Below are 24,962 nucleotides of genomic sequence, written 5' to 3'. Positions count from 1 at the left end.
AACTGTCTACATCTGGGCCACATGTTGCAATTTTAATTAGTTACAATTAAATAAAATTTAAAGTCCAATACCTCAGTTTGAGCAGCTACATTTTAGGAGCTCAGTAGGCACCATCCTTGCTGAATGTTCTGTTGGACTGTGTTGATTTAGTTTTGTTTCTGTTTTGTTTTTTTTTTTAAACCTTTCTCCTCTCTATTTTGGTTGAATTGGGAATAGAAGAGGAAATCTAGATCTTCCCCTTAGGAAGAGTTGCTATTTGTACCCACTTAGAGCCCACTTAAGGGAAGGACTTGGGTGGAAGAAGGTTTGGAGAATCTCTGTGTTTTAGATAATGATCCTGTTAGGTCATTCAGCCTAGGAAAGCCTTCAGTCAGTGCTGAGTAGACAGCATTCTTTTTAAATCAAGGAAGAGTTAAATCAGGATGTCTTCCCAAAGGCAGAGAAACTTGAGAGACAATTGGAATTAATGACTAAGTCATGGGAAGAAATTGAGGTCTAGGTCAAACCTGGAGTTGAATGGTGCTCATTTTCCTCTGTCCAGAGATCCCACCCTCCCTTCCTAGCTCTTCTTTCTAACGTTTCCTTCCCCCAAGGTGCGGTTTGGTCAACAAAAGCGATACCAGGATTGGTTCCAGCGTCAGTACCTGTCAACCCCAGACAGTCAGTCTTTGCGCTGTGACCTCATTCGCTACATCTGTGGAGTTGTCCACCCTTCCAATGAAGTGCTGAGTTCAGATATCTTGCCCCGATGGGCCATCATTGGCTGGCTCCTGACAACGTGTACGGTGAGCGGCTGGGCGAGGGGTGGAGGTTACAGGGTGGTGACCCCACCCTCCCTCACGTCCTGTACCTCCATGCTCCCTCCTGACTCTGGGCCACCTGACCCGAAGGGCCCCTTTTCACTCTCTTCCTCCTGAGTATCTCAGCCTTGCCCTGCCTCCCTTCATATCTCTAGAAGTTTACTCACACTTTTTATTTCCCATGTGAGTTTAGGGTTGAACAGTTTCATCTGAACCTTTACTGCCAGTCTCCAAGCCTGGGTTTCTCAGGCATCCCTGTCTTTCCTGTTAGCTTCCAGAAACCACGTATGATTATCCCTCTGAAGTGTTCCTGACTCACATTCAGGTCTTGTGTTCCTTACACCCTTACTTCCGGGCCTTTTGGCGTCAACTCTGGATACTTCCCTTCTCTGAACAGGGTGAATCCACAGTAGAGCCATTTCCTTCCCAGCGTTTCCTCTCTGTGCCTGGGGTGGGAAACTGTTCTCTGGCATCTAGCTGCCCTCTGACCTCTCCTGACAGGGTTCCCCCTCCCCTGTCTGACTGGGTCCTTGGAATGTGCTGATTCAGATATAACAGCAAGCTATGCCTTAGGGTCTTCCCTTCAGGAATGTGCCTGGGGAGCTCAGCACAGGCAGCTGAGGGTCTAGTCTGAGTGTTGTAGCTTGGGGGTGATCAGGGGACCCCCAGGCCCAGATGTTCTCCTTGTGGGATCAAGAACCCAGACCAATCCCCAGCCCCTTGGTTGGTGAGGCCACATATACAGATTTGGGTGTCTTCACCCCCAGGGCAGTTCCACCCTGACTCACTAGAAACTTAATTTCGTGGATGGAGCAGTTAAGTGGGCCCTGGAATCTGCCTTGGGCTTCTGCAGGAAGGGAGCTAGTTGATGAAATTAGCCTCTTTTTTTCTCTTTTTTTTTTTCCAGTCAAATGTCGCTGCCTCTAATGCCAAGCTGGCTTTGTTTTACGACTGGCTGTTCTTCAGCCCAGACAAGGATAGCATTATGAACATAGGTATGTGACCGAGACCGGGCAGCACCGCTGCCCAGCCCCCCAGCGCTGCTGCCTCGTCTCAGAGACAGTGGCCATAAATGTCAGGGCAGCATGGGGTGGAGACAGCTTATCTGGAGCAGTTCCGTTGTTCCTCATCCGTGCTCCCTTGACCTAGAAGGAAAATTGCTTTGATGAGCCTGAGCGACCATCCCACCCCCTTCACCCCATAGCCTTATGTTCGTGCTGTGAGTAGGGAGGGCCCAGGCAGAGGAAAAGCCTGTGCTGTCTCCTGCCACCTCCCTCCTCCAAGCTGAATGCTGGGACAGGAAGGGAGATGAGGGCTGTGAGCCGTTGTGGGGAGTGTCTACTTTTGGGTCTGCTCAGCAGAACTAGAAGGGGGTGGGGAAGACATAGCTTTCTCTGGAGCCATTTGTATATATTGATACCTTATTTTATGGGGACTCTCTGATGTGGGGGGACCCTTTAATTCCACACTCTCCAGAACCAGCCATCCTGGTCATGCATCACTCCATGAAGCCCCACCCAGCCATCACTGCCACACTCCTGGACTTCATGTGCCGTGTAAGTGCCATAGCCCTTTTTTCTCCCCATGTCTGCCCAGCAGAGTTAAGTGTGTGTCCTTCTAACCTTGGCAGTCAGTGAATAGGTCTTCCCAGTGCCCCTTGACTGTGGGAGCAGAAGTGGGTCATGGTCATGGGTCCTTTGTCCTAAGTTGGTGAAGCTTCTCTCCCACATTCCCCCTGTCTGCAGTTGGATCTTTCCGTGTCTCCATGGGGTTTCTTAGCCGCAGGGATGATGACTTCAGGTAAAACCATGTCTCCTTGAGGAGCACCGCAGTTGACTAAGACTTTCCCATTTTAACAGCGCAGGACAATCAGGAACATTCCAGTCCTTTCTGCAGCCATACCTCCCAGTGTTTCCTGACTGGAACCAAAGCTGCTTTTTAGCTCTAGTTCAGCAGAACAGTCTGGATGGAAGGTCCTGTCCTGTGCTCATTTTCTGCTCCTCTTCCCTTCCAGATCATTCCCAACTTCTATCCGCCGCTGGAGGGCCACGTGCGGCAGGGTGTCTTCTCCTCCCTCAATCACATTGTGGAGAAGCGGGTCCTGGCGTAAGCACTTCATGTGTCTGTGGGGCAGGGAAACCACTCATTTTTCACTAGGTCAGGCTTGTCCAGATACTGCTGTACCACTGCCAATCCTTTCCCTTGAGATGTATAGAAAGTACTAGCTCTACCACAGACTGCTAGGCATACATCCTCTTGCCTCTTAGAGGAATTTCTCTCTTTCAGAGGGATTCAGATGCCTTCCCTGTGCCCCAGTGACCCTTCCCAGAGAGTATTGCCCACTTATACCATTGGGCTTAGACTTGTTTATTGTTTAGTTCCATGTAGCATTAGAAGTGAGGAGCTCTGATATTGACCTTCGTTCATGTTCCCCATTAGGCATTTGGCTCCCCTCTTTGACAACCCTAAATTGGATAAGGAGCTGCGGGCAATGCTGAGGGAGAAGTTTCCTGAGTTTTGCAGTTCACCCAGCCCACCTGTGGAAGGTATAGACCTGCCCAGTCCATCACTGATTTCAGAAGAGGGATGGAGACATCCAGGGTGCTCAGACTAGAACCCTTGTTTAGGATGCCATGTGCTCCACCTCTGTGACTCTGTCCAATTCAATTTTTCTTGCCCCAGTTTTTTCTTTTATTCATTTTTATGTCATCTTCTCTGGTTCTCCTTCTCCATCTTATCTGCTTTTCACTGACATCCCTTGCTCTCTTAACTCCTCTCTTTTGTTTTTAACCGGCCTCTCCTCAGTAAGTAGAAGGCCTTCATGGAATGTATGTTTATCTCACTTTAGCTTTGTCCGTCTCTTCTTTCTTCCCAGCCCCAGGCCCGGTCCTCTGATGAGAGGTTGTCATGTTGGGTCTCAAATCTTGCTTCCAATTCCAGGCAGATCCCCTTCCTTTTTTGTTTTGGGGTAAGGGCTTAAGCTAGGCAGAGCTTTCCAACTTGGTTCTAAGTTAAAGAGCACTTGGGACTGTGCCTGATCTTATCTACTGGCTGATCCTCAGCTGAGCATAGAGGCCTCAGGTGCTGTGCTGCTCTCATTGCTGGCAAGATCCCCCCCCAAAAGCCCTGGAAGGTGGAGGAAAAGATGCCTGTCCTTTCAATGTCTGTGTTCCACTTAGGTCATGGGCTCCTTATCCTCCCACTTGCCCTCTCGTTTCCCCTTCCCAAGAGCATGGCACACAGGAGGCCATCAAATGCCTTGTCTTTCTTTACTTCCAAGTCAAAATCGAGGAGCCAGTTTCCATGGAGATGGACAACCACATGTCAGACAAGGATGAGAGTTGCTATGACAACGCAGAGGCAGCCTTCAGTGACGATGAGGAGGATCTCAACAGCAAAGGTAGTGCAGACTTGTGTCAGTCCTAAGAGGACTACCTGGGGGGAGCAGCCTCTGTGTCCTCTCTGTGCCTCTGAGTTAGTTTTGTTATCAGTGTTCCTGGAAGAGACTCCAGAACTTTACACTGAAGCAGAAGGGAAAAAAGGACAAGTGGTCCCTGCCTTTTCTTGCTTCCTGAGGCTAGAACATGCCACACTCAGGGAAGTGCTTCAGGCACTCAGTAGCTCTGAGTGAATGGTGCATACCCAGCACGGGTCAGCAGGGCCGACTGTTCAGGGGGCTGTCTGGCTTCTCCTGTCTGGGCTGAGTGACTCCTTTCCTAAATCACTCCCTTCAGGGAAGAAGAGAGAGTTTCGCTTCCACCCGATCAAGGAGACAGTGGTGGAGGAACCAGTTGATATTACCCCTTACCTTGACCAGCTTGATGAGTCCCTGAGGGACAAAGTGCTCCAGCTCCAGAAGGGGAGGTGGGTGCCTGCCCTGGGTGTCTGCCTGGTACTTGGTGGGTGCAGTCTGGTGGGTGTGGAGGGGTTCTGGTGGGCTGTGTGGAGAGGTGACTGAAGCGGCACAGGAGAGACCTTCTATGGTTTAGGTTGCGGGGTGTGGGCTGGGAGGGGCAGCCTTGTTTCCCAGCCCTCCAGGCTCTCACTCCAAGGTTCTGAGTAGAAGAGCTTCTGAATAGAAGAGTGGAAGCTGTGCTGTGGGGGTTCCCCTTCTCCTTGGCCGCTGCCCAGGGAGCAGCAGGTTCTGCCCTGAGGCCCCCGCCACAGCCCGGCTTCCCACAGAGCGCCTTTGTTTTGTCTCTGTGCACGCGAGTGTGCTGGGTGTGTGTCCCTCTCTGCTCTCCTCTGTGTCCCTGAGACTTCCTCCCCCTTCTGCTCTGTAGCGACACAGAGGCCCAGTGTGAGGTCATGCAGGAAATCGTGGACCAGGTCCTGGAGGTGAGGAGGAAGCAGCCCAGCCCGCCCAGCCCAGAGCCCCCCAGGCAGCTACTCCCCCTTCCCCTCCTCTGGATGGGTCCCTTCTGCTGGGGGAGGGGCCTGCCGATCCTGGAGCTGCAAGCAGATGAGTTCAGAGGCTCTGGGTAGTGGGGGCAGTGAGGCTGGGTCTGGGCGGTGACAGTCTCTCCTCTTCTCACCACCCAGGAAGACTTTGACTCAGAGCAGCTATCAGTCCTCGCTTCCTGCCTGCAAGAGCTCTTCAAGGGCCACTTCCGAGGGGAAGTGCTGCCCGAGGAGATCACTGAGGAGTAAGGCTCATCTTTCTGGACCCTTCCCACCCCCGACCCCCACCCCTACCCCAGCCTCAGGAAGCTAGGGCTATGCTCTTATGGCCCGAGTCCAAGAGGCACCTTGCTGGGGACTCGAGAAAAATCATCTCTTCATTTGTGTTTCTTCTCACACGTACTGATTCACCTAAAGAGGATTTATTTTTGCCTGCTGAACACCGGGCATACGGGGTCACTGGACTCGCACGCCTCCCTGCATGTCCTGCCCTGCTCCGCACCCAGCAGCCCCAAGTCTTTGCTGCTTCAGGTGGGATTGGACCGTTGCCTGGAACTCCCTGAAGGGCAGGAGTCTCACTTAGAGTGACAACAACCAGACTGGTTCCATGTTAGGCCCCTGATTTCTCTGTGAGCAAGCCTCTGGGGCAGCAGGAAGTTCCATGCTCGTTAAGAAAGGAGCAGGCTGGCATCTAGCCTCAGGCTGGTCCTCCACAATAGCTGGCTGTAGCTCACCTTTCCTCCTCTGTCCTGCATGGACTCTCATATATCACCTTCATCTTGTAGGTCCCTGGAGGAGTCTGTGGGGAAGCCTCTCTACCTAATATTTAGGTAAGCCTCTCTGATGTTTAGGTCTAGCTGTAGGAGATGTTGCCCTCTCCACCCTCCCTGTCAGCATGCTTATGCTTCTGTCCTGGGGTGATGAGGCTCCTTCTCAGAAAGGAGGGGTATGCAGTGGGCACAGACAGCCATGCCCCCCAGAAGTGCCACGGGAGAGTCTGCCCCAGGTAAAGCTCTCCTCTGTGCTCCCATCTCCCACTCCAGGAACCTGTGCCAGATGCAAGAAGACAACAGCAGCTTCTCTCTGCTGCTGGACCTTCTCTCTGAGCTGTACCAAAAGCAGCCCAAGATTGGCTACCACCTGCTCTACTACCTAAGGGCCAGGTGGGTGTGGTCCCGTGTAAGAAGGTGTCAGGAAGCATCCTGGAGCGTGTCTCTATCATACCTGACTCCCCAGCCCCCTTGGTTGTCATCACCAGAGCTCTGTGTGTGTGTGGTGTGTGTAACAGTTTTAAAGTGTACAATTCAGTGGTTTTAGTATATTCACAAAGAGAATCCCAGGGACGGAGGAGCCTGGTGGGCTGCCATCTATGGGATCGCACAGAGTCGGACACGACTGATGCGACTTAGCAGCAGCAGCAGCAGCAAAGATATGCAACTATTAGTACTGTCTAATTTGGAATGTTTTCATCACCCCAAAAAGAAACCCCATACCTGTTAGCAGTCACTTCCCCATTCTCCCTTTCACCTGGCCCGTGTAACACTGATCTGCTTTTCTGTCTCTATAGGTTTACTTTTTCTGGATAGTTCATATAAATGGAATCATACAGTATCTGATTTTTCATGACTGACTTTTTCACTTAGCCCAGTGTTTTCGAGGTTTATCCCATTGTAGTGTGTATCTGCATTTCCTTCTTTCTTAATGACCAGATAATGCAGTATATGGCTATTACCATGATTTATTTTCCCATTCACCTGTTGACGGTCATTTGGGTTGTTTCCACTGTTTTATCTGTTGTGAATAGACCTGCTGTGAACATTCACGTACAGATTTTTGCATGGACAGATGTTTTCAGTTTTCCTGAGTATCTACCTAGAAGTAGAATTGCTGAGTCCAATGATAACTCTATTTTTACATCTGTGAGAATTGCCAAACTGCTTTCCAGAGTGATGCAAGCACTTTGGTTCCACCAGCATTGTGTGAGTTCTAATTTCTCCACATGCTCCCGGACAGTTGTTGGCTTTTGAGTATAGCCAGCCTAATGCACGTGAAGTGGCATCTCATTGTTTTGATTAGCATCTCCCTGATGGCAAATGATGTTGAGCATTTTTTCATGTGCTTATTGGCCATTTGCGTTTTCTTTGGGGAAAAAGTCTGTTTCAATCTCTATTTTTCAATTGGGTATTTATCTTTTTCTTGTGGATTTTTAAGAGTTCTTCAGATAAGGGACATCATCTGGGTAGATGTCCCTTATCAAATATATGGTTTGTAAACATTTTTTCCTATTCTGTAGATTGTCTGTTTACTTTCTTGATGGTATCTTTGGAAACACAAAAGTTTTAAATGTTGATCAAGTCCTGTTTTTGTTTTTTTTTTCTTTTGTTGCTTGTGATTTACTCCTGTTTTCTTATAAGAGTTTCATAATTTCAATTCTTATATTTAGGCCTGTAACCCATTTTGAGTTAAGTTTTTTGCATATGGTGTGAGGTAGGGATCTGTAGGTATTATTGCCCTCATTGCTTACAGCCCAAAGAACAAGAGAGACAGCTTTCTCTAACCTGACGTGAGCCCTCTCTCTTTTCCTGTTCTTTACTCTTACCAGGTGGTAACTTCACTGACTGTGGTCTGAGCCCTGTCTGGAACACAGGGGAAAGCTGGGGAGAAAGAAGAGTGTCTCCTGATTTCCATAGTCACCAAGTCTCTGGGGAAGGCCAGGGAGGGCCATGAGACACGTTAGCCTGGGGCATTCAGGGCAGCAAAGGGATTCTAGAGTGGGGGTCTACTTAGGGGTTGTTTGAGGCCGGGGTCAGGCTGCTGGCTGAGGCCCGGCTGTCTTGCAGCAAAGCCGCCGCCGGGAAGATGAACCTGTACGAGTCGTTTGCCCAGGCCACCCAGCTGGGCGACCTACATACCTGCTTAATGATGGACATGAAGGCCTGCCAGGAGGACGACGTGCGACTGCTCTGCCACCTCACACCCTCCATCTACACAGAGGTCAGCATCTCGCCCTGTGTCCCTGGGATGGCACAGCAGTGCCCGTGGGCTCATCAGAGACCTCAACATCTCATTGCACACGACCCTCACCCTCCTCTCCCCTTCACTTTTGGCCTCAGTAGGCCCCTTCTCCCACACCGCAGCCGTCCCCTCCTTCTGCCTCTCTCCATCAAATTGAGAAGTGTCTAAAACCCACAGAATTCTTGTCCTGTGAGCTGGTGTCTGGGCCTGTCCACTTGTCTCCTCTGCTTTGGCCCCATCCTCTGGACCCAGGACAGACAGGGCTCCCAACCAGATCCATGTTCACATATTCAAGCTCTCTGGCCGTCTGATTGCCCCTGCAATTCTCTCTGTTTTTTTTCAAGACCAGGGCCTCTGTAGTGGAGACTCAGCTCTCATTTCCCTTGTTTACTAGCAGTCTTCTCTAGGAATTGGGACATAGGAGGAGATAACAGCTGTTTTTCCTCCTCTTGGTGAGAGTTCCCAGGAGCAGGGAAATCAGGGCGCAGGGTGTGGGCATCACAGGAGGAAGTGCGATGTTAGCCAAAAACCCGAGGGAGGAAGGGCACTCATGCCCAGCACCCCTCCCCTCTCCAGAAGGGGCCCTGCGCACCCCATACCCCGCACCCTCCCCAAACACACCCACTGTCTCTACCTTCTTTGGCAGGGGTCAGTACACACTGGATTTCTTTGCTGCCAGAGATGCAAATGCTAATTCTGTCATCGCTTCACATAGAACTAACATCATGTCCAGTCCCATTCAGCTCCAGCTTTGTCTCTAGGTGGCTCCCCATTCCTTTCCTTACACACGCATACTCACTGTGTGGATGCACACGTTTAAAACCGTGGATTCTTTAAGGATTAAATTCCCAGCCTCATAGCTACTGGATCTTTGTTTAGAGATTATGTTAGGACCCCACGTCTGGCTAGCCCAGCATCCCCTGAGCATGTAGGGCGTGGGGATGGGCTATGAGGGGAAAGCTGAGGGGTGCACTTTGGACTTCTGCCCTTCTCTCGCTCTTTTCCTCCAGTTTCCAGATGAGACCTTGCGGAGCGGGGAGCTGCTCAACATGATCGTGGCTGTTATTGACTCAGCACAGGTGAACACAGAGCTGTCATCCCAAGAGGCCTGGGGATGTGGGGCCCTGCTCCGCCCTCCTGCCTGCAGAGAGAGAGTCCTGCTCACAGGCACCCTGCTGCTCCTGGCAGCCACTGTGTGTACCTTCGGCCCCAGGGGCTGGGAAGGAACGTGGAGCCCCAGGGCGGCAGGCTGGCTGTAGGCCAGTCCCTCTTGGAGTTCCCCTTATTCTCCATGCTTTGGGGGCACTCCTGTTCTTCAGGGAAACTGAGGGGACTGTTTTCAGCTCTCTGTTGGTCTTCCCCTTGGCTCAGAACAAAAATGGTCAGACCAGTTCTAGTTGACCTTTCCTGCACACGTCCCTCCGAGGCTGTAGCTTGGCTTGTGGTCCCTTCTCAGTCCTACACTGGGGTCCCATTTCTGCTCCTGCCCATCCAGGAGCCCTCCTAACTGTGCTTTCTCCTCCCTACACCTGTAATCCAGCCTCCCATGGCCCTTCCCTCAGCACAGGCTGGGATGGATCGGGGTCCAGGCTACATCCAAGCAGAGAAGTTGCCTCTTCTTACTCTGCCATCAGGACATAAGGGATGGCTTTCTGTAACAGTGTTTGCTCCGAACAGGGGGGTCTGGTTCCCCCTGATGCCAGTTGCCCGCTTGCCAGTGCCCTCAAGCCTTCAGAGTCCCGGTGTCCGTCGGGTGCCTTTTCCTTCACATCCCTTTATCACTTGGGTTTCACGTCCTCTGATTTTTCCCTAAATGAGCTCTTCTGCTTCTCCTTCCATACTAGCTTCCTGGCCTCTTTTAAAACCAATGGTTTCTGCCTTCTTCCTCATCCCCTTTAGCTCCAGGAGCTGGTCTGCCACGTGATGATGGGAAACCTGGTCATGTTTCGAAAAGACTCAGTCCTCAATATACTCAGTAAGTGTGCCAAGCCCTGAGGTTCCCTGGGAGGTGAGGGGGTGGCAGCCCTGTGTACTTGTTGTTGAGTCGCTCAGATGTGTAACCCGATGAACTGCAGTGTGCCAAGCTTCCCTGTCCTTGACTGTCTCCCAGAGGTGGTTGTGTACTTTCTAGTAACAGGAAGGCTGGTTCTGGGGCTGAGAATGAGGTAGAAGGTCCTTCCAGCCTGCCGTGGGCCTTCGGCAGCATCTGTTTGGATCTGTTTTTGGCTCTATAAAAGCTCCTCGACCTCCCAGCCTCAGGGTGACGAGATCACAGAAGCTGTGTGAAGGCTTTGGGAGTGTGGTCTTAGGATGGCCGTCCCTACCCCGACGTGCTTGCGTGAGGTGCTGACAGTCGGTGGGCTGGCCTGCTCTGTGTGTGTGACAGAGTATGAATACGTGTGTCTCTTCTCGGTCTGCTCAGTCCAGAGCTTGGACTGGGAAACCTTTGAGCAGTACTGTGCCTGGCAGCTCTTCCTGGCCCACAACATCCCCCTGGAGACCATAATCCCCATACTGCAGCACCTCAAGTACAAGGGTGAGTAGGGTCGTGGGTGGGGAACATGACTGGAGAGGAGAGGACACTCCAGGGCTTGGGCCTCCGGGCTTCTTTTGCAATCAGACCAGATCCACAGCTCCCCTTCCCACCAGATTGCCACGTGCCGGAAGGCAGGCCCCTCAGTCACTTCTGCTCCCTAGGTGTGTCCCGCAGGCCGCCACTGAGCCAGGTGTGAACTGGGGCTCAGGTCACGCGGGACTGGGGGCCTTCTTCCTGGTTTCTTGTTAAAGGTTATCTTTACTCCTTCCAGTAGCTGTGGTTGGGGGATGGGAGAAGTGCCAGAATTTCTTTCCAGAATTTTGCATTCCTCTGAACAGCCTCTACCCTCCTCCATAGAGCACCCAGAGGCCCTGTCCTGTCTCCTGCTTCAGCTCCGAAGAGAGAAGTGAGTTCTGACCCCGCCCATGGGGGCTCTTTGGTCCCTGCTCTGCGCACACCAAGAGGCCCTGTCACATAAGGGCTCCTGTCCTGCCTCTTCGCTGCCGTGTTTTTTCCTGTTGTTGACATCTGCTTATTCCACCCTTCCCCCAAAGTGATTTACAAATAAGCAGGTCCCCTGGGATCTGGGCTTCCTCTGGACTTCACCCCCCTGCCCACCAGGAGCTGCCCTCAGAGGTGGGGACCGGACATCCCTGTTTCCTGCTGCCACAGCAGTTCTAATCCCCGGAGGCTCCTGCTCCCCTCCCCCTTGCTCCTGAGGCCACCACGAGGCCAGTCCTGGAGGAGGAAGGGTCAGGGTGGGGGAGCTACACAGTCCCGCCTCAGCCTGCAGAGGGCAAGCCGGCTGAGCAGGGGTGGGCATTGAGGCACAGCGCTTCTCCAGAAGCCCCAGTGGAGGCCCCGCCCCCTGTCACAGGCTTCTCCAGAAGCCCCAGGTGGAGGCCCCGCCCTCTGTCACAGCGCTTCTCCAGAAGCCCCAGGTGGATGGCCCACCTGCTGTCACAGGCTTCTCCAGAAGCCACAGGTGGAGGGCCCGCCCTCTGTCACAGGCTTCTCCAGAAACCCCAGGTGGAGGCCCCGCCCGCTGTCACAGGCTTCTCCAGAAGCCCCAGTGGAGGCCCCGCCTGCTGTCACAGGCTTCTCCAGAAACCCCAGTGGAGGCCCCGCCCGCTGGCACAGCGCTTCTCCAGAAGCCCCAGTGGACGGAGCAGCAGCTGTACACCTTCTCCTGCCTCCCTCCTTGCCATCCTTCCACCTTCTCTCCTCTCTTGGCTGAGAGACTGGAAGTGGTGCAGAGCTTCCTACAGGAAGTGGGAAGGTTGGAGGGCTGTGTGTCCCTTCCTCGGGCTCGATGCCAGGGTGGCCCACCGCTCCAGCTGGGCAGGGGACAGGGAGCATTCACACGCCACAGGCTTGTCCTTTTGCCTCCCCGGCCCACTTCTTGACTGTTCTGGGCAGCGTGGGGGAGATTTAGTGGGGCTCCTTCCCAGCACACACACATACACACCTTCTACTGCCACTGAAAAGTGAAACTGAAAAGTCTCACTTCTTCTCTCCTAGCATCCGCAAAGGATGAAACCAGGCATTCCTTGGCCCAGAGAGAAGAGGGAGAAGGATGTGAGGGTAGAAAGCTATCGCAAGCCTGGGGTGGGACGGGGTAGGGAGGCCAGGGTTTTGGGGAAAAGTCCATGAGAGAGTCAGGAGTCCCTGTGGTCAGCTGTGTGAGCCAGGTGCCCCTGCCCACACCCCTCTCGCCCCCAGGCCCAGCGAGGAGATGGTGAAGATGGTGCTGAGCCGGCCCTGCCACCCTGACGACCAGTTCACCACCAGCATCCTGAGGCACTGGTGCATGAAGCATGACGAGCTGCTGGCTGAGCATATCAAGTCCCTGCTCATCAAGAACAACAGCCTCCCACGCAAGAGGCAGAGGTGGGACCCTCCCCGCCGGCCTGGCCCACAGGCCGGCAGCAGGGTGGTCCAGTTTGGTCCGTGCCTGGCTTGTGGGCGACACCTAGTGGTGTGAAGCAGCCTGGCGTGCAGGACCACTGTGGCCCCTTCGCCTCTTTTTCTTGTGCCCCGTCTTTGGTCCCTGTTCTAAGCACACCTCCATTACCCGGCCCTGCCCCTCCCAGGCCTGTCCTCCCTGTCTCTGTAGGGGCTGCCTCTGTCCTAAGGAGGAACCCCAGTAAGGGAGGCTCTCCATGCTCCTGGAGCCTGCACCGCAAGCTCAGACTCACTCTCGTGACTTCCCTGCAGCCTGAGGAGTTCCAGCAGCAAGCTGGCCCAGCTGACTCTGGAGCAGATCTTAGAGCACTTGGACAATCTGCGTCTCAACCTGACCAACACCAAGCAGAACTGTACGCTCCCCGCCCTGTCCAAGTACTCCGACCACCTGTGGATCTGGGTGGGGCAGCTCGCAGACAGCTCACTGTTCTCCTTCCCTGCTCTCCCTTCTCCCTCTAGTTTTCAGCCAGACTCCAATTCTGCAGGCTCTGCAGCACGTCCAGGCGAGCTGTGATGAAGCTCACAAGATGAAGTGAGGCTCCCTGCGCTTGTGGCCCTGAGAAGGGGGAGGGCGTGGGCGAGGGCAGCCTGCTGGGGACACAGACTGAGTCTCCGGCGAGACCAGGTGCTTGAACACAGATCAGAGACAAGGGTGGGAGGGTTGCCCGGGGGCCAGGACGCCCACCTTCTGAGCGCTCCCTCCCTCTCAGGTTCAGCGATCTCTTCTCCCTGGCTGAGGAATACGAGGACTCTTCCACCAAGCCACCCAAGAGCCGGCGAAAAGCCGCTCTGTCCAGCCCCCGAAGTCGAAAGAATGCCACCCAGCCGCCTAATGCCGAGGAGGAGTCTGGCTCCAGCAGTGCCTCGGTGAGACCCCTGGCCGGGCACGCCACGCACGGGATGCAGGGAGAGGTGGGGTGTGGCAGAGCTGGGCCCAGCAGCTGCCCGGTCTAGCGACTCTGTCCCACCTCTCTCTCAGGAGGAAGAAGACACAAAGCCGAAGCCCACCAAGCGGAAGCGGAAAGGGTCCTCTGCGGTGGGGTCTGACAGTGACTGAGGCCGTCCCCGGCCCCCCCCCCCCATGGTGCATCAGAGGTTAACAGAGGCTGGGGAGATCGCAGGGGAGCAGCCTGTCCTCATCCCAAAGCTCTCCCGGGGAGAAGGACGAGCTGCCCCCTTCAGCGCAGCCTGAGAAGCTGCCTTCAGCCCCAGCCCCACCCCCCTCTGGGGCCTGCAGCCCGGTCACTGCTGCTGCCGCTGATAGCCCCACTGAAGCCAGAGGCTGTGCAAAGCTGGGACTGTGGTGGAAGTCCTTGCCCCCTCCCCCAGCCTCCCCAAAAGCTATTTCAGTAGAGGAGAGAAATGGCCAAGGGGCAGCTGGCCACAGAGGCTAGGATGAGAGCAAAAATTGTGTGTGCGCCCCTTCCCGCTCCCCTTTCGGGTCTTGATCTGCTCTGAACAGGCATTTTATAGTTGTCCTCTGCACATAGGTGTGAAATGAGCATTTAATCTGTGATGTGCTCAAGTCGCCTTTTCCTCTCCGAGGGCCAGATGCAACAGGTGTTCAGGAAGGAATCTGAGAGGGGGGCCACAGCCACACCCGGGCTGCCCTGGAGGCTTGTGCTGACCTGAAGTTGGCACCTCACGCCGGGCCAGAGCCCTGGGAGTCCCAGAGACATGTTCCACAGAACTGTCAAATGGTCCCATTTCCTTGGATCTGTCTGTCTTGTCTTTTTCTTTTTTTGGCAGAGATAATCGCATTTTAAAAGTTGTTTTTAAATGACAATAAAACAAGCCAGAACCTCTTCTGTGCCAGAGTTGCTGCCCCCACTTACCCTGTGCATGTACCGGTGGTCTTGGTTTAATTGGCACCCTTCTTCCCCTTCTCTCTTCCTGCCTGCCCCCTTCTTGTCCAGAGCAGGAGGGAGTTGGCTTTAACCGCCACATCCTTCTTGCTGCTCCTGGCTATGCAGGCCAGGCGCTGACCTGTCCAGGCAGAAATCGATGCTGTACCATCTCCCAGAAGCCTGTCTTTATCCATCTCTCAAGAAACTAGAGGCTTCCAGAAGCTTCCAGAATGCTGGTGTTACACTGTGGTGTAGTGGTGAGCATAGCTTCCTTCTAGAAGCTAGTATCATACTCTAATGCTTACCAGCTACTGGAGGACTGCCTGCTTGGGCGCGGGTTGGGTGGGGCAGGGGTTGCTAACATGTGTGCCTGGAGTAGAGAGTTCAGATACCCGAGCGAAGGAGCCCTCTTCTGTCTAGCCACTTGCCCATCCATGTGTACCAGCAGAAAAGCTCCTTGGCTATGCGTTTGTTTTCCTGCTGTCCCGGGAGCTTGAGTGGCAGGCTGAAGAGACAGGAGTGAAGTTCCGGCTGACTGCAGACAGCTCCTCCTGTTCAGCTGGCAAATTTGTCTTTTACAGAATCCAGGTTTTCCCATCCCTCAAAGCTGCTGCTCCTTCCTTTGAAAGTTTTAACTGCAGGAGGCCTCTTTTCCTTCCCCTCTCTCCTTCCCCTGTTCCCTCTGCCCCAATTAAAACCAGGATGGAAACCATTCTCTGGCTGGCCCCAATTATTGTCCTTTTGCCCAAAGGGAGGGGCCTCTGCCGCCGTGGCCCCTCCAGAAATCTGGCTGTCTGGGCCTCCACCTCTCCCCTGCTTCGCTCTCGGCCCCCACCCATCTCCTGGGGCTGCTGCTACTGGAGGCTGGAGGGAGGGCATGGTCTGCCCGACATGCCAGGCCGCAACTTGCAGCACCATGTGGGCCGGAGGCCGAGTTCTTCAGTCTCCTGGGAGAGAGTGCCACCCTCCCGCATCCGATGAAACAGAGGGAAAAGGGAAAGATGGACTCGGCTCTTATTGCCATGGCTTTCTGACCGGGGATCCAAAGTCCAGCCAGATGTCTAGACTGTCCTAGAGGAAACCTTGAAACAGACCCGACCCTGGGATTTAGGGAAGGTTTGAGCACCGCCCAGGAGCTGGTAGGGTGCGAGCCGCGAGAGGCCCGGGAGGGAGCGCGCCTGGGGCGGAGCGTCGCTCTGGGAAGGGCCGGGCTGCGGGGCCGCCCCCCACTAGCACTCCTCCCGGGCCTCGGCTCTTCGCCCGTGGGGAGGGGGGCCGGGTGGGAAGGGGCGTGTGCCAGCGCGCGCGCTCCCGGGAAGGAGAGGTCTGAGCGCTAGACCAGCGGCCTCAGTTTGTCGGGAGTATCGGGCCTGTCTGCGAGCTGCTGGGGCCAGACCGGGCCGAGAGGAGGAAGCGGGCACCATGGCCTCTCTCCTGTTGCTACCCTTGTTGCTGCTGCTGCCGCTGCTGCTGCTACCGCTGCGCCTATGGTCTCAGTTGCGCTGGTTCGCGGCAGACTTGGCCTTCACGATGCGCGCCCTACGCTGCAAACGGGCCCTTCGAGCGCGCGCTCTGGCCGCGGCTGCCGCCGACCCAGAAGGTCCTGAGGGGGGCTGCAGCCTGGCTTGGCGCCTCGCGCAGCTGGCCCGGCAGCGCCCGGCGCACACCTTTCTCATTCACGGCGCGCAGCGCTTTAGCTACGCGGAGGCCGAGCGCCAGAGCAACCGGGCTGCGCGCGCCTTTTTGCGCGCGCGAGGCTGGGACGGGGGACCCGGCGGCGGCGGCACGGGGGGCGCCGGGGAAGGCGAGCTGGCGGCGCACTGCGCGAGAGACCAGGCGGCCGGAAGCGGCGCGGCGCGGGCCGTGCGGGAAGGGGATGGCGCGGCCCCTCTGGCACCTGGGGCCACCGTGGCGCTGCTGCTCCCCGCCTGCCCAGAGTTCCTGTGGCTCTGGTTCGGCCTGGCCAAGGCCGGCCTGCGCACGGCCTTTGTGCCCACCGCTCTGCGCCGGGGTCCCCTCCAGCACTGCCTCCGCAGCTGCGGCGCCCGCGCGCTGGTGCTGGCGCCAGGTAAGGCCGGAGCGCCCGACAGACGGGGGCGGGGCCAGCCGCCGAAAGGGGCGTGCCGAGCGCCGAGCAGGAGTGGGCTGGGGAGGAGGCCGCATCTCTCCAAGGGGTTCGGAAGCGGCGCGGAAAAGAGTTCTTCGGGCTTGTGACGGGAGGCAGCTGGCTCTCTCTGTGGTTTCCCAGGGATTCCCCAAGACTTGGGCTCCAGGTCCCAGGCCCATGATGGGACGTCGGTTCTGTCCTCTTCAGCCTTACTCGGGAGCTGTGCGAGTCGGGGGTGGGGAGTCTTTCGGGTCGGGTAGAACTGCGGGGCTGTGCTTTCCCACCCCATCCAGAATTCCTGGAGTCCCTGGAGCCTGATCTGCCGGCCCTGAGAGCCATGGGGCTTCACCTGTGGGCTGTGGGCTCTGACAGCCGTCCTGCTGGAATCAGCGATTTTCTGGCTGAGGCCTCAGCGGAAGTGGATGGGCCAGTGCCCGGGTACCTGTCTGCCCCCCAGAACATGACGGACACGTGCCTGTATATCTTCACCTCCGGCACCACGGGTGAGGATATTTACCTCCCAGAATCTCAAGCCAAGGAAGGCAGGGGCCTGGGAACATGATCTATGACCTCCTCAGTTCCTAGGCCACTCCTTCAAAGCCCCCAGAGAGAAGGGCGATCCCAGGGGCCAGGATCCCCTACTTCACCAATCCTCCCACCCCTCTTCATTTCTCCACTTCCCTGAACGTCCCTCATTTCTGGGACATCCCGGCCCGCCTTCTCAGTCTCAGCCTTGCCTCTGCCTCTTGCTGTGGGAAACCCAGCAGGGGCAAAGAGGGGTTCAGACCCTTCCCTGACCTCCGCCACCCCCACCCCCAGGCCTTCCCAAGGCTGCTCGGATCAGTCACCTGAAGGTCCTGCAATGCCAGGGATTCTACCAGCTGTGCGGTGCCCACCAGGAGGATGTGATCTACCTCGCCCTCCCACTGTACCACATGTCTGGCTCCCTGTTGGGCATCGTGGGATGCTTGGGCATTGGTCAGTCTCTCCCACCCCAACCCCTCCTTCAGCCCTCTGGCAAGTGTTTATGCCAGCAAACCTCTAAGTACCTACTGTGGTGTGCTCACCTGGGGATGCTTCCTGAGCCCTTCACGGTAGAGAATGGAGAGGAAGGAGGCTGGGTCTCCTCTCCAGGAGTTCCTGGTTCAATGGAGAAGCATCACCTGCTCAGACCTACAGGCTGAGCAACCAGTGGGGGCATGCGGTTCGCAGAGCTCCAGGCTCCAAAGGCCAGGGGACGGGAGGGCTGTGAATGTCAGCCCAGGAAGGGGCAAATGGAGAAGAGGGTTGGGACCTGGGGGCAGGATTCAGAGAATGGACTGCGTGAGGATGGAAGTGGGGACAAGGCGGTGACCTCCCTAAATTACAGGTGGGAAAGGATGAGGGCCAGCTTGGCCTGTGGCAAGGATGAATGTCACAGCCTGGTCTTTCAGGGAATTACACTATAGTGAAGGCTAATGTCTGGGGAGAAGGGAGTCAGGGCCCCACGCCCCTCTCCAGCTATCAACCTCACCTCCTTCCTTCCTCCTCTCCCTCCCTGGTTCTGGCAGGGGCCACGGTGGTGCTGAAGTCCAAGTTCTCAGCTGGTCAGTTCTGGGAGGATTGTCAGCAGCACGGGGTGACGGTGTTCCAGTACATCGGGGAGCTGTGCCGGTACCTTGTCAACCAGCCCCCGGTGCGTGGGGCAGATCCTGGCAGAGCCACGGCGGCAGGGAGACGGCCAGATGGCAGGGGGCACTGAGACCATTGTCTGGGAGTCAGAGAGAGGAAGCAAGAAGAAATGGAAGGGGGGAGACGGAGCCTGGGTGGTCGGACGTGGATGTTTAGTGGAGGGCATCAAGGAGAATGGGGAGCAGGGCCCCACTCCGGGGAGCTGGCTGGCAGCTGGAGGCTGAAGCTCCCACCCCTCTGCCCACTCGTCTCAGAACAAGGCAGAACGTGGACACCAGGTCCGGCTGGTGGTGGGAAGCGGGCTGCGGCCAGACACCTGGGAGCGCTTTGTGCGGCGCTTCGGGCCCCTGCAGGTGCTGGAGACGTACGGGCTGACCGAGGGCAATGTGGCCACGTTCAACTACACCGGACAGCAGGGCGCTGTGGGGCGCGCCTCCTGGCTCTACAGGGTGAGTCTCGGGAGGAACCCAGGAAATCTGTGGGACGGTGGCCGGGGAGACAGCGGGGAGGGGGCTCATGCACCGGAAATGACCCAGTCCCTGGGTCTCCCTTCCCCCAGCATGTCTTCCCCTTCTCTTTGATTCGCTATGATGTCACCACAGGGGAGCCAATTCGGGACACCCAGGGGCACTGTGTGGCCACGTCTCCAGGTTTGTGTCCAGGTGGGGTGGGTGGGGGTGGTGCACTTGGAGAGTGGGGTGGGGGGCGGCCACCCCTGACCCCGGTGGCTCTGGCAGGCGAGCCAGGCCTGCTAGTGGCCCCTGTGAGCCAGCAGTCGCCATTCCTGGGCTACGCTGGGGGGCCGGAGCTGGCCCGGGGAAAGCTGCTGAAGGACGTCTTCCGGCCTGGGGATGTTTTCTTCAACACCGGGGACCTGTTAGTCTGCGACAACCAGGGCTTTCTTCGCTTCCATGATCGTACTGGAGACACCTTCAGGTACCTGCCCCTCACTTTCTGATTCTTCTACTGGGCATCTGAATCTCTGGGACCCAAACCCTCTAAACCTCTAACGTGCACCAACCCAGCTTCTCACCTAACCTCTCCTCTCCAGCCTCCAACTTCTTCCCCGAGACCACCTGGCACCTCGCCCTCATCCCGGCCTCTGTCTCTCCCACCAAGCCCTGCCCCCTGACTCCCAGTTTCCCGTCTCTGGCAGGTGGAAGGGGGAGAATGTGGCCACCACCGAGGTGGCCGAGGCCTTGGAGGCCCTGGACTTTCTTCAGGAGGTGAACGTCTACGGAGTCACTGTGCCAGGTGCCCAGGCGGCGGGGAGGGCGCCAGGCCCACCACTCGGCGGTGGTGTCCCCTCGGGTGCAGGGAGCAGAGGGCCTCGTGGAGGTCAGCGCCCACGGCTGACCCTGCCCCCCGTGCCCACCAGGGCATGAAGGCCGGGCTGGGATGGCAGCCCTGGCTCTCCGTCCCCCCCACTCTCTGGACCTTGTGCAGCTCTATGCCCATGTTTCTGAGAATTTGCCACCTTATGCCCGACCTCGATTCCTAAGGCTCCAGGTAAGCACCCACCCCTGCTCTGACCCTTTACCTCACCCTATATATCTGCAGCAGTCATTGGCTCCCAGACCCCACCAGAGGACCCCCACGTAACATACTCTGTGAAGAGAAAAAAAAACAGTTCCTTCCCAGACACATGCTCTTCACCCCCTTCATTCTTCAGGCCTGGCCCCTTCTCTTCCCCGTCACCCGCTCCTCTAAACCTGGACCTCATCTCCTCTTTCCCCAGACCTGCCCCTTCACAAAACTCAGGCAGTTCCCCTGAACCACTGGGGCAGAATACCCCTTCCTTCAGCCTCCTCTGACCTCCCCCTCCCCAGGAGTCCCTGGCCACCACAGAGACCTTCAAGCAGCAGAAGGTTCGGATGGCAAAAGAGGGCTTTGACCCAGGCGCGCTGTCCGACCCACTCTACGTTCTGGACCAGGCCGGGGGCGCCTACCTGCCGCTCACCCCGGCCCGATACAGAGCCCTCCTGGCCGGAGACCTTCGCATCTGAGAGCCCCCGCGCCAGCGCGCCTGACGGGGCCTCTGTGGGCTGGGGAGCTGCTCTTAGGGATCTTTTCTGCACCAGGTTTGCGATCTTTATTTTGTAATAAACGTGACCAGAGCTCCTCTGGCTCTGCCTTTCTGCTCCACAGTGTCCGCTTTCCTGTCTGTCTGTGGAACTGCTTTTCTCGCTGACATTTTCTTCCGGTCGGAGCCACAGGCGCTCCTGCCCCGACTCTGGGCCTGAGCTCACTGTCTGGACCTCAGTATTTTTCCTCTCGGATGACCCCGTGTGATCCTTGTCCCTGGAAAACCCCTGATGACTGATGTCTGTGCTGTGGGTGTTCTGTCCCAGTTTCACTCCCTGAGCGTGGGGCCCCCACTGCTTCCTCTGGGGAGCTAGAGGTCCCAAGGGGCTCACTCAAATGGCCTAAGTGGACAGAGGTTTGGAAACACTGCCCCCTGCGGGCAGCCAAACATCTCCACAAGCTCACCTGTGTTTGGGACCTGGGGAAGGGTCTTAAATGGGCAAAACAGAGGCTTCATTTTGAGGGAAAGGACCCTCTAGACACCTCTCACCCCTAAAAACTGGCTTTGTTATTCATTCCATGAGGGGGAGGGGTGCAGCCAGCCAGTACAACTCAGATGTTCCAAATTTTACCCACATTTAGTCCTGTATTCCCAAAAGTAGCAGTGCAGTTTCTGGGGACAGTCTGCCTGAAAGCCCTCCTTGGAGCAGGGCTCCAAACACATGTATGCTTGTGGTGGCAGAGGGATGGGGAAATCACAAGGAAAAGGGCCTCTCCTTAGCTCCTGAATGAGGTGTCAAAAAGGTTAATCATCAGGGAGTTCCCTGGTGGTTAGGATTCACGCTTTCACTACTGTGGCCTGGGTTCAGTCCCTAGTTGGGGAACTGATATCTCGCAAGCTGCATTGCATCACCAAATTTGTTTTTTAAATCTTTTTAAATAAATAAAACTGATTCAGAATAGCTTTAAAAAAATTAATCACCTTAAAAGCTTGAAATGATGAAACTGCTGCTTGTCTTAGAACTAAACTCCCCTCCTGTTTTAAGCTGTGGGTCCACAAAAAAATTCTACTTTCTTTTGGATTATCTTTCCCCCTCCAAACCCTCTTCCCAATGTGAGAGGTCAAGGGACACACCCCATCACCTATCTTGGTGGCCTACCCTCCTATTCCAAAACATACACCTTGTCTCACCCTCCACCAACAAACCCAGTTCAGATCATCAACAGACTAGACAGACCAGAGGTGCACCCAGTCCTTGTCTTATTTGGTCGAAACCTGTACTGCACAGTAAGGTGGCCACCAGCCAGTGTTTAGTGAGTGCTTGACATGCGGCTGGTCTGCAACGGGATGTGTGAACTACACACCAGGCTGCAAAGACTTAGGACCCAAAATAAAGGAGAAAAAAAATTTCATTAATAACTGTTCTATATTGCTACATGACAAAATATTGGGTTAAAATAAATGTATTCCACTTGTTTATTTTTACTTTCATAAAGGGGGTTTCCCTTTTGTAAAGGTGGCTTAGCGGTAAAGAATCTGCCTACCAATGCAGGAGACATAGGTTTGATCCTTGGTATGGGAAGATCCCCTGGAGAATACCCACTCCAGTATTCTTGCCTGGAGTATCCTATGGACAGAGGAGCCTGGCAGGTACAGTCCATGGGATCTCGAAGGGTCAGGCACAACTTAGCAAATAAACAACAACAAAAAGAAGGCTACTAAAAAATGTAGAATTACAGACCAGCCACATTATATCTCCACCAAATAGAGCTGATCTAAATCCTGTCCCCACACCTCCCACTTCAGACCCACAAATACTGAATGTAACACATCAGCTGTCCCTGTATGATGCCTGCTTTTGAGCTGCTGCACTTTGGAGAGGACAACCAGAGGAAGGGCTTCTGTTCCAATGGGCTGAGCCAGGTGGCTGAGGCTGGCATGCTGTCCTCCAGAAGGAATCGCAGCTCTTTGAACCAGCTTTGTTGCAGAGGCTATATAACCTCTAAAATTTGTGATAACCTCTAAAATTTGAGACGCTGGAAGGAGGCACACTCTGGATCCAAAAGAACTAAGTTTTCCATTTACCACAATCAAATATAAAATAAACTTCAAAAGAATTAAGTTTTCCTACCAAAAAAGTCCAAGGGAATAAAATAAAATGGAATAATGAGAAATTTGCTGAGATAGGTTGGTCCTCAAGAGGTAAGTTCCGTTTCTCAGGGCCTTTGTCCCTGAGATGCTGGGAGCTGGAAAGGGAGGGTAGTGGAATCAGAGAACTGTCTAACCTCCAGTTCAGTTAGAGCAGTGTTCCCAACTCTGTGTCTGTGAATTCCCCCGGCTGCTTAGGCCACGAGTCCTCGACAAATTCAGGAACCAGTAAAAGGGGCACTGGCGGTGGCAAACCACGCTCTTTTACAGCCAGAGGCTAAGAATGGTTTTTTTACTTTTAGATGGTTGAAGAAAGCAAAAGAAGAATATTTCACGACATGTATGGGATTCAGACTTCAGAGTCCACGCGTAGTTTTAATGAAACAGGCCACGTGCATTCCTTTAACATACTATCTATAGCTGCTTCTTTGCTACAAAAACAGAGTCGTTGTGACAGAGACCATAGGACCTGAAAAGCATAAAATATTTACTATGTGGCCCTTGGCAGAAAGACTGCCCTGTTCCAGGGCCTCGTCCCTACCCCGCCGCTGGGCAGCAGTTTTCCCGCGCGCAAGGACAGGGAGTGTCAGGGTGATGGCCCGGCGACGCTTGGCGACTGCTCCCAGCAGGGCTTGGCAAAAAGCACCCGGGATGCGGCGCCGCCTGAGTCGATTATGTGGGGAAAAGCAGTAACACGCCAGGTCCTGCTCATTGCCGAGCGCCCACGCGCCAGCAAAATCCCAGGAGCAGCCACGCACACCCGCGGACACCGAACCTGGGGCGCCAGCGCTGATTGGCGCCGGCCACTCGCCGCCGCCCACATCCTTGCGCGAGGGAGGCGGGGCAAGCTAGGGAGTGGGAGGAGCCATCCCACAGGGGCGGGGCGAGCCCCTCCCCTCCTTTCGAAGGAGAAGGGCGCCTGCGCACTGCTGCCCCGTCCGTGGGGGAGGGGGAGGGGTGGGGAGGGGGAGGGGAGGGGGGAGGGGAGGGGGGAGGGGGAGGGGTGGGGAGTAGGCTGTGAATGTGCGTGTGTTCAGTCGTGTCCTTGTCACCCCACGGACTGTAGCCCGCCAGGCTTCTATGTCCGTGGAATTCTCCAAGCAAGAATACCGGAATGAGTTACCGTTTCCTCCTCCAGGGGATCTTCCCGACCCAGAGATCAAACCCACGTTTCCTGCATTGGCAGGCAGACTTATTACCCCTGGGAATTACCTGGGAAGCCTGGCGCTCTGGCTAAAATTAAGAGACAAGTCGGGTAACAGGGTCAAAGTAACGGAAGTTTTCTTCTTTGGGCCTGGAGGGAACAAATGTGGGAAGAAAATTGTTTTTGTTTTTTTAAAATTGAGATGTAATCCAATTCACCCTTTTCAAAAGTTTAGTGTTTCTAGTATATTCATAGGTTTGTGCAGCCATAGCCATACCTAACTTAGAACATTTTCACCGCCCCCCCCAGCCGGAAGTCCCTACCCATTAGCATTCTTCTGTCACTCCTGTTTCTGGCAGCCACCGATCTGCGTTGTCTCTATGGATTTATCCGTTCTGAACATTTCATATAAATGGAGTCATATATGTGACATTTTGTGTACCAGTGGCTTTCACCTAATGTAACATTTTTGAGGTAGATTCACCTCTGTTGTGGCAGGTATCAGTACTTCGTTCTTTCATATGGCCTAATAATAATTCTATTGGATGTCTATACCACAATCTGTTTATCCATTCATCAATTGATGGAATTTGGCTGTTTCTACTTTTTTACTATTTGAATAATATTGCCCTAAACATGTACAAGTGTTTGTGTGGACATAATATTTTCAACTCTTTTGGGTGTATATCTAGAAATGGAATTGCTGGGTCTTAGAGAAACTCTGTGTTTAACTTTGAGAGGAACTGCCAAACTGTTCCACAGTGGCTGCACCATTTTACAGCCCTAGCAGCAAGCTATGAGGGTTTCTGTACATCTTCAATATCACTTGCTGTTATTTGTATTTTGACTATAGCAATTATAGTGGGGGTGATATGGTATCTTATTGTGGTTTTGATTTGCATTTCCCTGATGTATGCACATTGAACATTTTTTCATGTGCATACCGGCCATTTGAATATTTTCTTTGGAGAAATGTCTATCCAGATTATCTCCTTTCTTTTTAATTTAGGGTTTTGGTTTTTTTTTGCCTTTTTATTGATGAGTTGTGAGATTTCTTTTTTTGTTTTGTTAGGTTTTTTTTTTAATATATATTCTGGACTCAAGTTCCCTTGTTTTTTCACTTCCTTGTTAGTGTCCTTTGAAACATGAAGATTTTAAATTTTGATGAAGTACAGTTTAATTTTTGATGAAGTACAGTTTGTCTGTTCTTTTAAAATACAGGGAGAATACGGCAAGAGTTAGTTTTTCCCCAAGGACAAAGATATGAAGGTATGTTGCATTTCATTTGGTAGTGTACATATT

The 24,962-nt window shown here is 54.5% G+C and overlaps 2 protein-coding genes across 2 annotated transcripts in view; both read left to right on the top strand.

The window, feature by feature from the left end:
- INTS3 (integrator complex subunit 3) overlaps positions 1 to 14,522 on the top strand; it is a 38,542-nt gene extending 24,020 nt beyond the window's left edge. Inside the window, exons 10-30 of the mRNA XM_043456206.1 lie at positions 594 to 785; positions 1,708 to 1,795; positions 2,277 to 2,356; positions 2,815 to 2,906; positions 3,240 to 3,346; positions 4,081 to 4,200; positions 4,535 to 4,664; positions 5,084 to 5,138; positions 5,343 to 5,446; positions 5,987 to 6,031; positions 6,245 to 6,364; positions 8,042 to 8,195; positions 9,227 to 9,295; positions 10,116 to 10,191; positions 10,639 to 10,752; positions 11,110 to 11,158; positions 12,475 to 12,642; positions 12,970 to 13,070; positions 13,177 to 13,249; positions 13,428 to 13,584; positions 13,697 to 14,522. Of these exons, the coding sequence (XP_043312141.1) occupies positions 594 to 785; positions 1,708 to 1,795; positions 2,277 to 2,356; positions 2,815 to 2,906; positions 3,240 to 3,346; positions 4,081 to 4,200; positions 4,535 to 4,664; positions 5,084 to 5,138; positions 5,343 to 5,446; positions 5,987 to 6,031; positions 6,245 to 6,364; positions 8,042 to 8,195; positions 9,227 to 9,295; positions 10,116 to 10,191; positions 10,639 to 10,752; positions 11,110 to 11,158; positions 12,475 to 12,642; positions 12,970 to 13,070; positions 13,177 to 13,249; positions 13,428 to 13,584; positions 13,697 to 13,774 (2,172 nt within the window). The 3' untranslated portion in view covers positions 13,775 to 14,522. The remainder of the gene's footprint in view (positions 1 to 593; positions 786 to 1,707; positions 1,796 to 2,276; positions 2,357 to 2,814; positions 2,907 to 3,239; positions 3,347 to 4,080; positions 4,201 to 4,534; positions 4,665 to 5,083; positions 5,139 to 5,342; positions 5,447 to 5,986; positions 6,032 to 6,244; positions 6,365 to 8,041; positions 8,196 to 9,226; positions 9,296 to 10,115; positions 10,192 to 10,638; positions 10,753 to 11,109; positions 11,159 to 12,474; positions 12,643 to 12,969; positions 13,071 to 13,176; positions 13,250 to 13,427; positions 13,585 to 13,696) is intronic.
- Positions 14,523 to 15,762: 1,240 nt separating this feature from the next.
- SLC27A3 (solute carrier family 27 member 3) lies at positions 15,763 to 20,485 on the top strand. The gene is made up of 10 exons (XM_043456217.1): positions 15,763 to 16,632; positions 16,965 to 17,174; positions 17,491 to 17,649; positions 18,222 to 18,346; positions 18,597 to 18,791; positions 18,902 to 18,992; positions 19,080 to 19,278; positions 19,499 to 19,596; positions 19,721 to 19,851; positions 20,172 to 20,485. Exons 1-10 carry the CDS (start codon positions 15,987 to 15,989, stop codon positions 20,346 to 20,348), a joined length of 2,031 nt encoding a protein of 676 aa, XP_043312152.1. The 5' UTR covers positions 15,763 to 15,986; the 3' UTR covers positions 20,349 to 20,485.
- The last annotated feature ends 4,477 nt before the right edge of the window (positions 20,486 to 24,962 follow it).

This window comes from Cervus canadensis, chromosome 2, assembly GCF_019320065.1.
Source record: "Cervus canadensis isolate Bull #8, Minnesota chromosome 2, ASM1932006v1, whole genome shotgun sequence".
Lineage (NCBI taxonomy): Eukaryota > Metazoa > Chordata > Mammalia > Artiodactyla > Cervidae > Cervus > Cervus canadensis.
The sequence above is the reverse complement of the archived record's forward strand: the minus strand, read 5'-3'. Positions and strand labels throughout refer to the sequence as shown.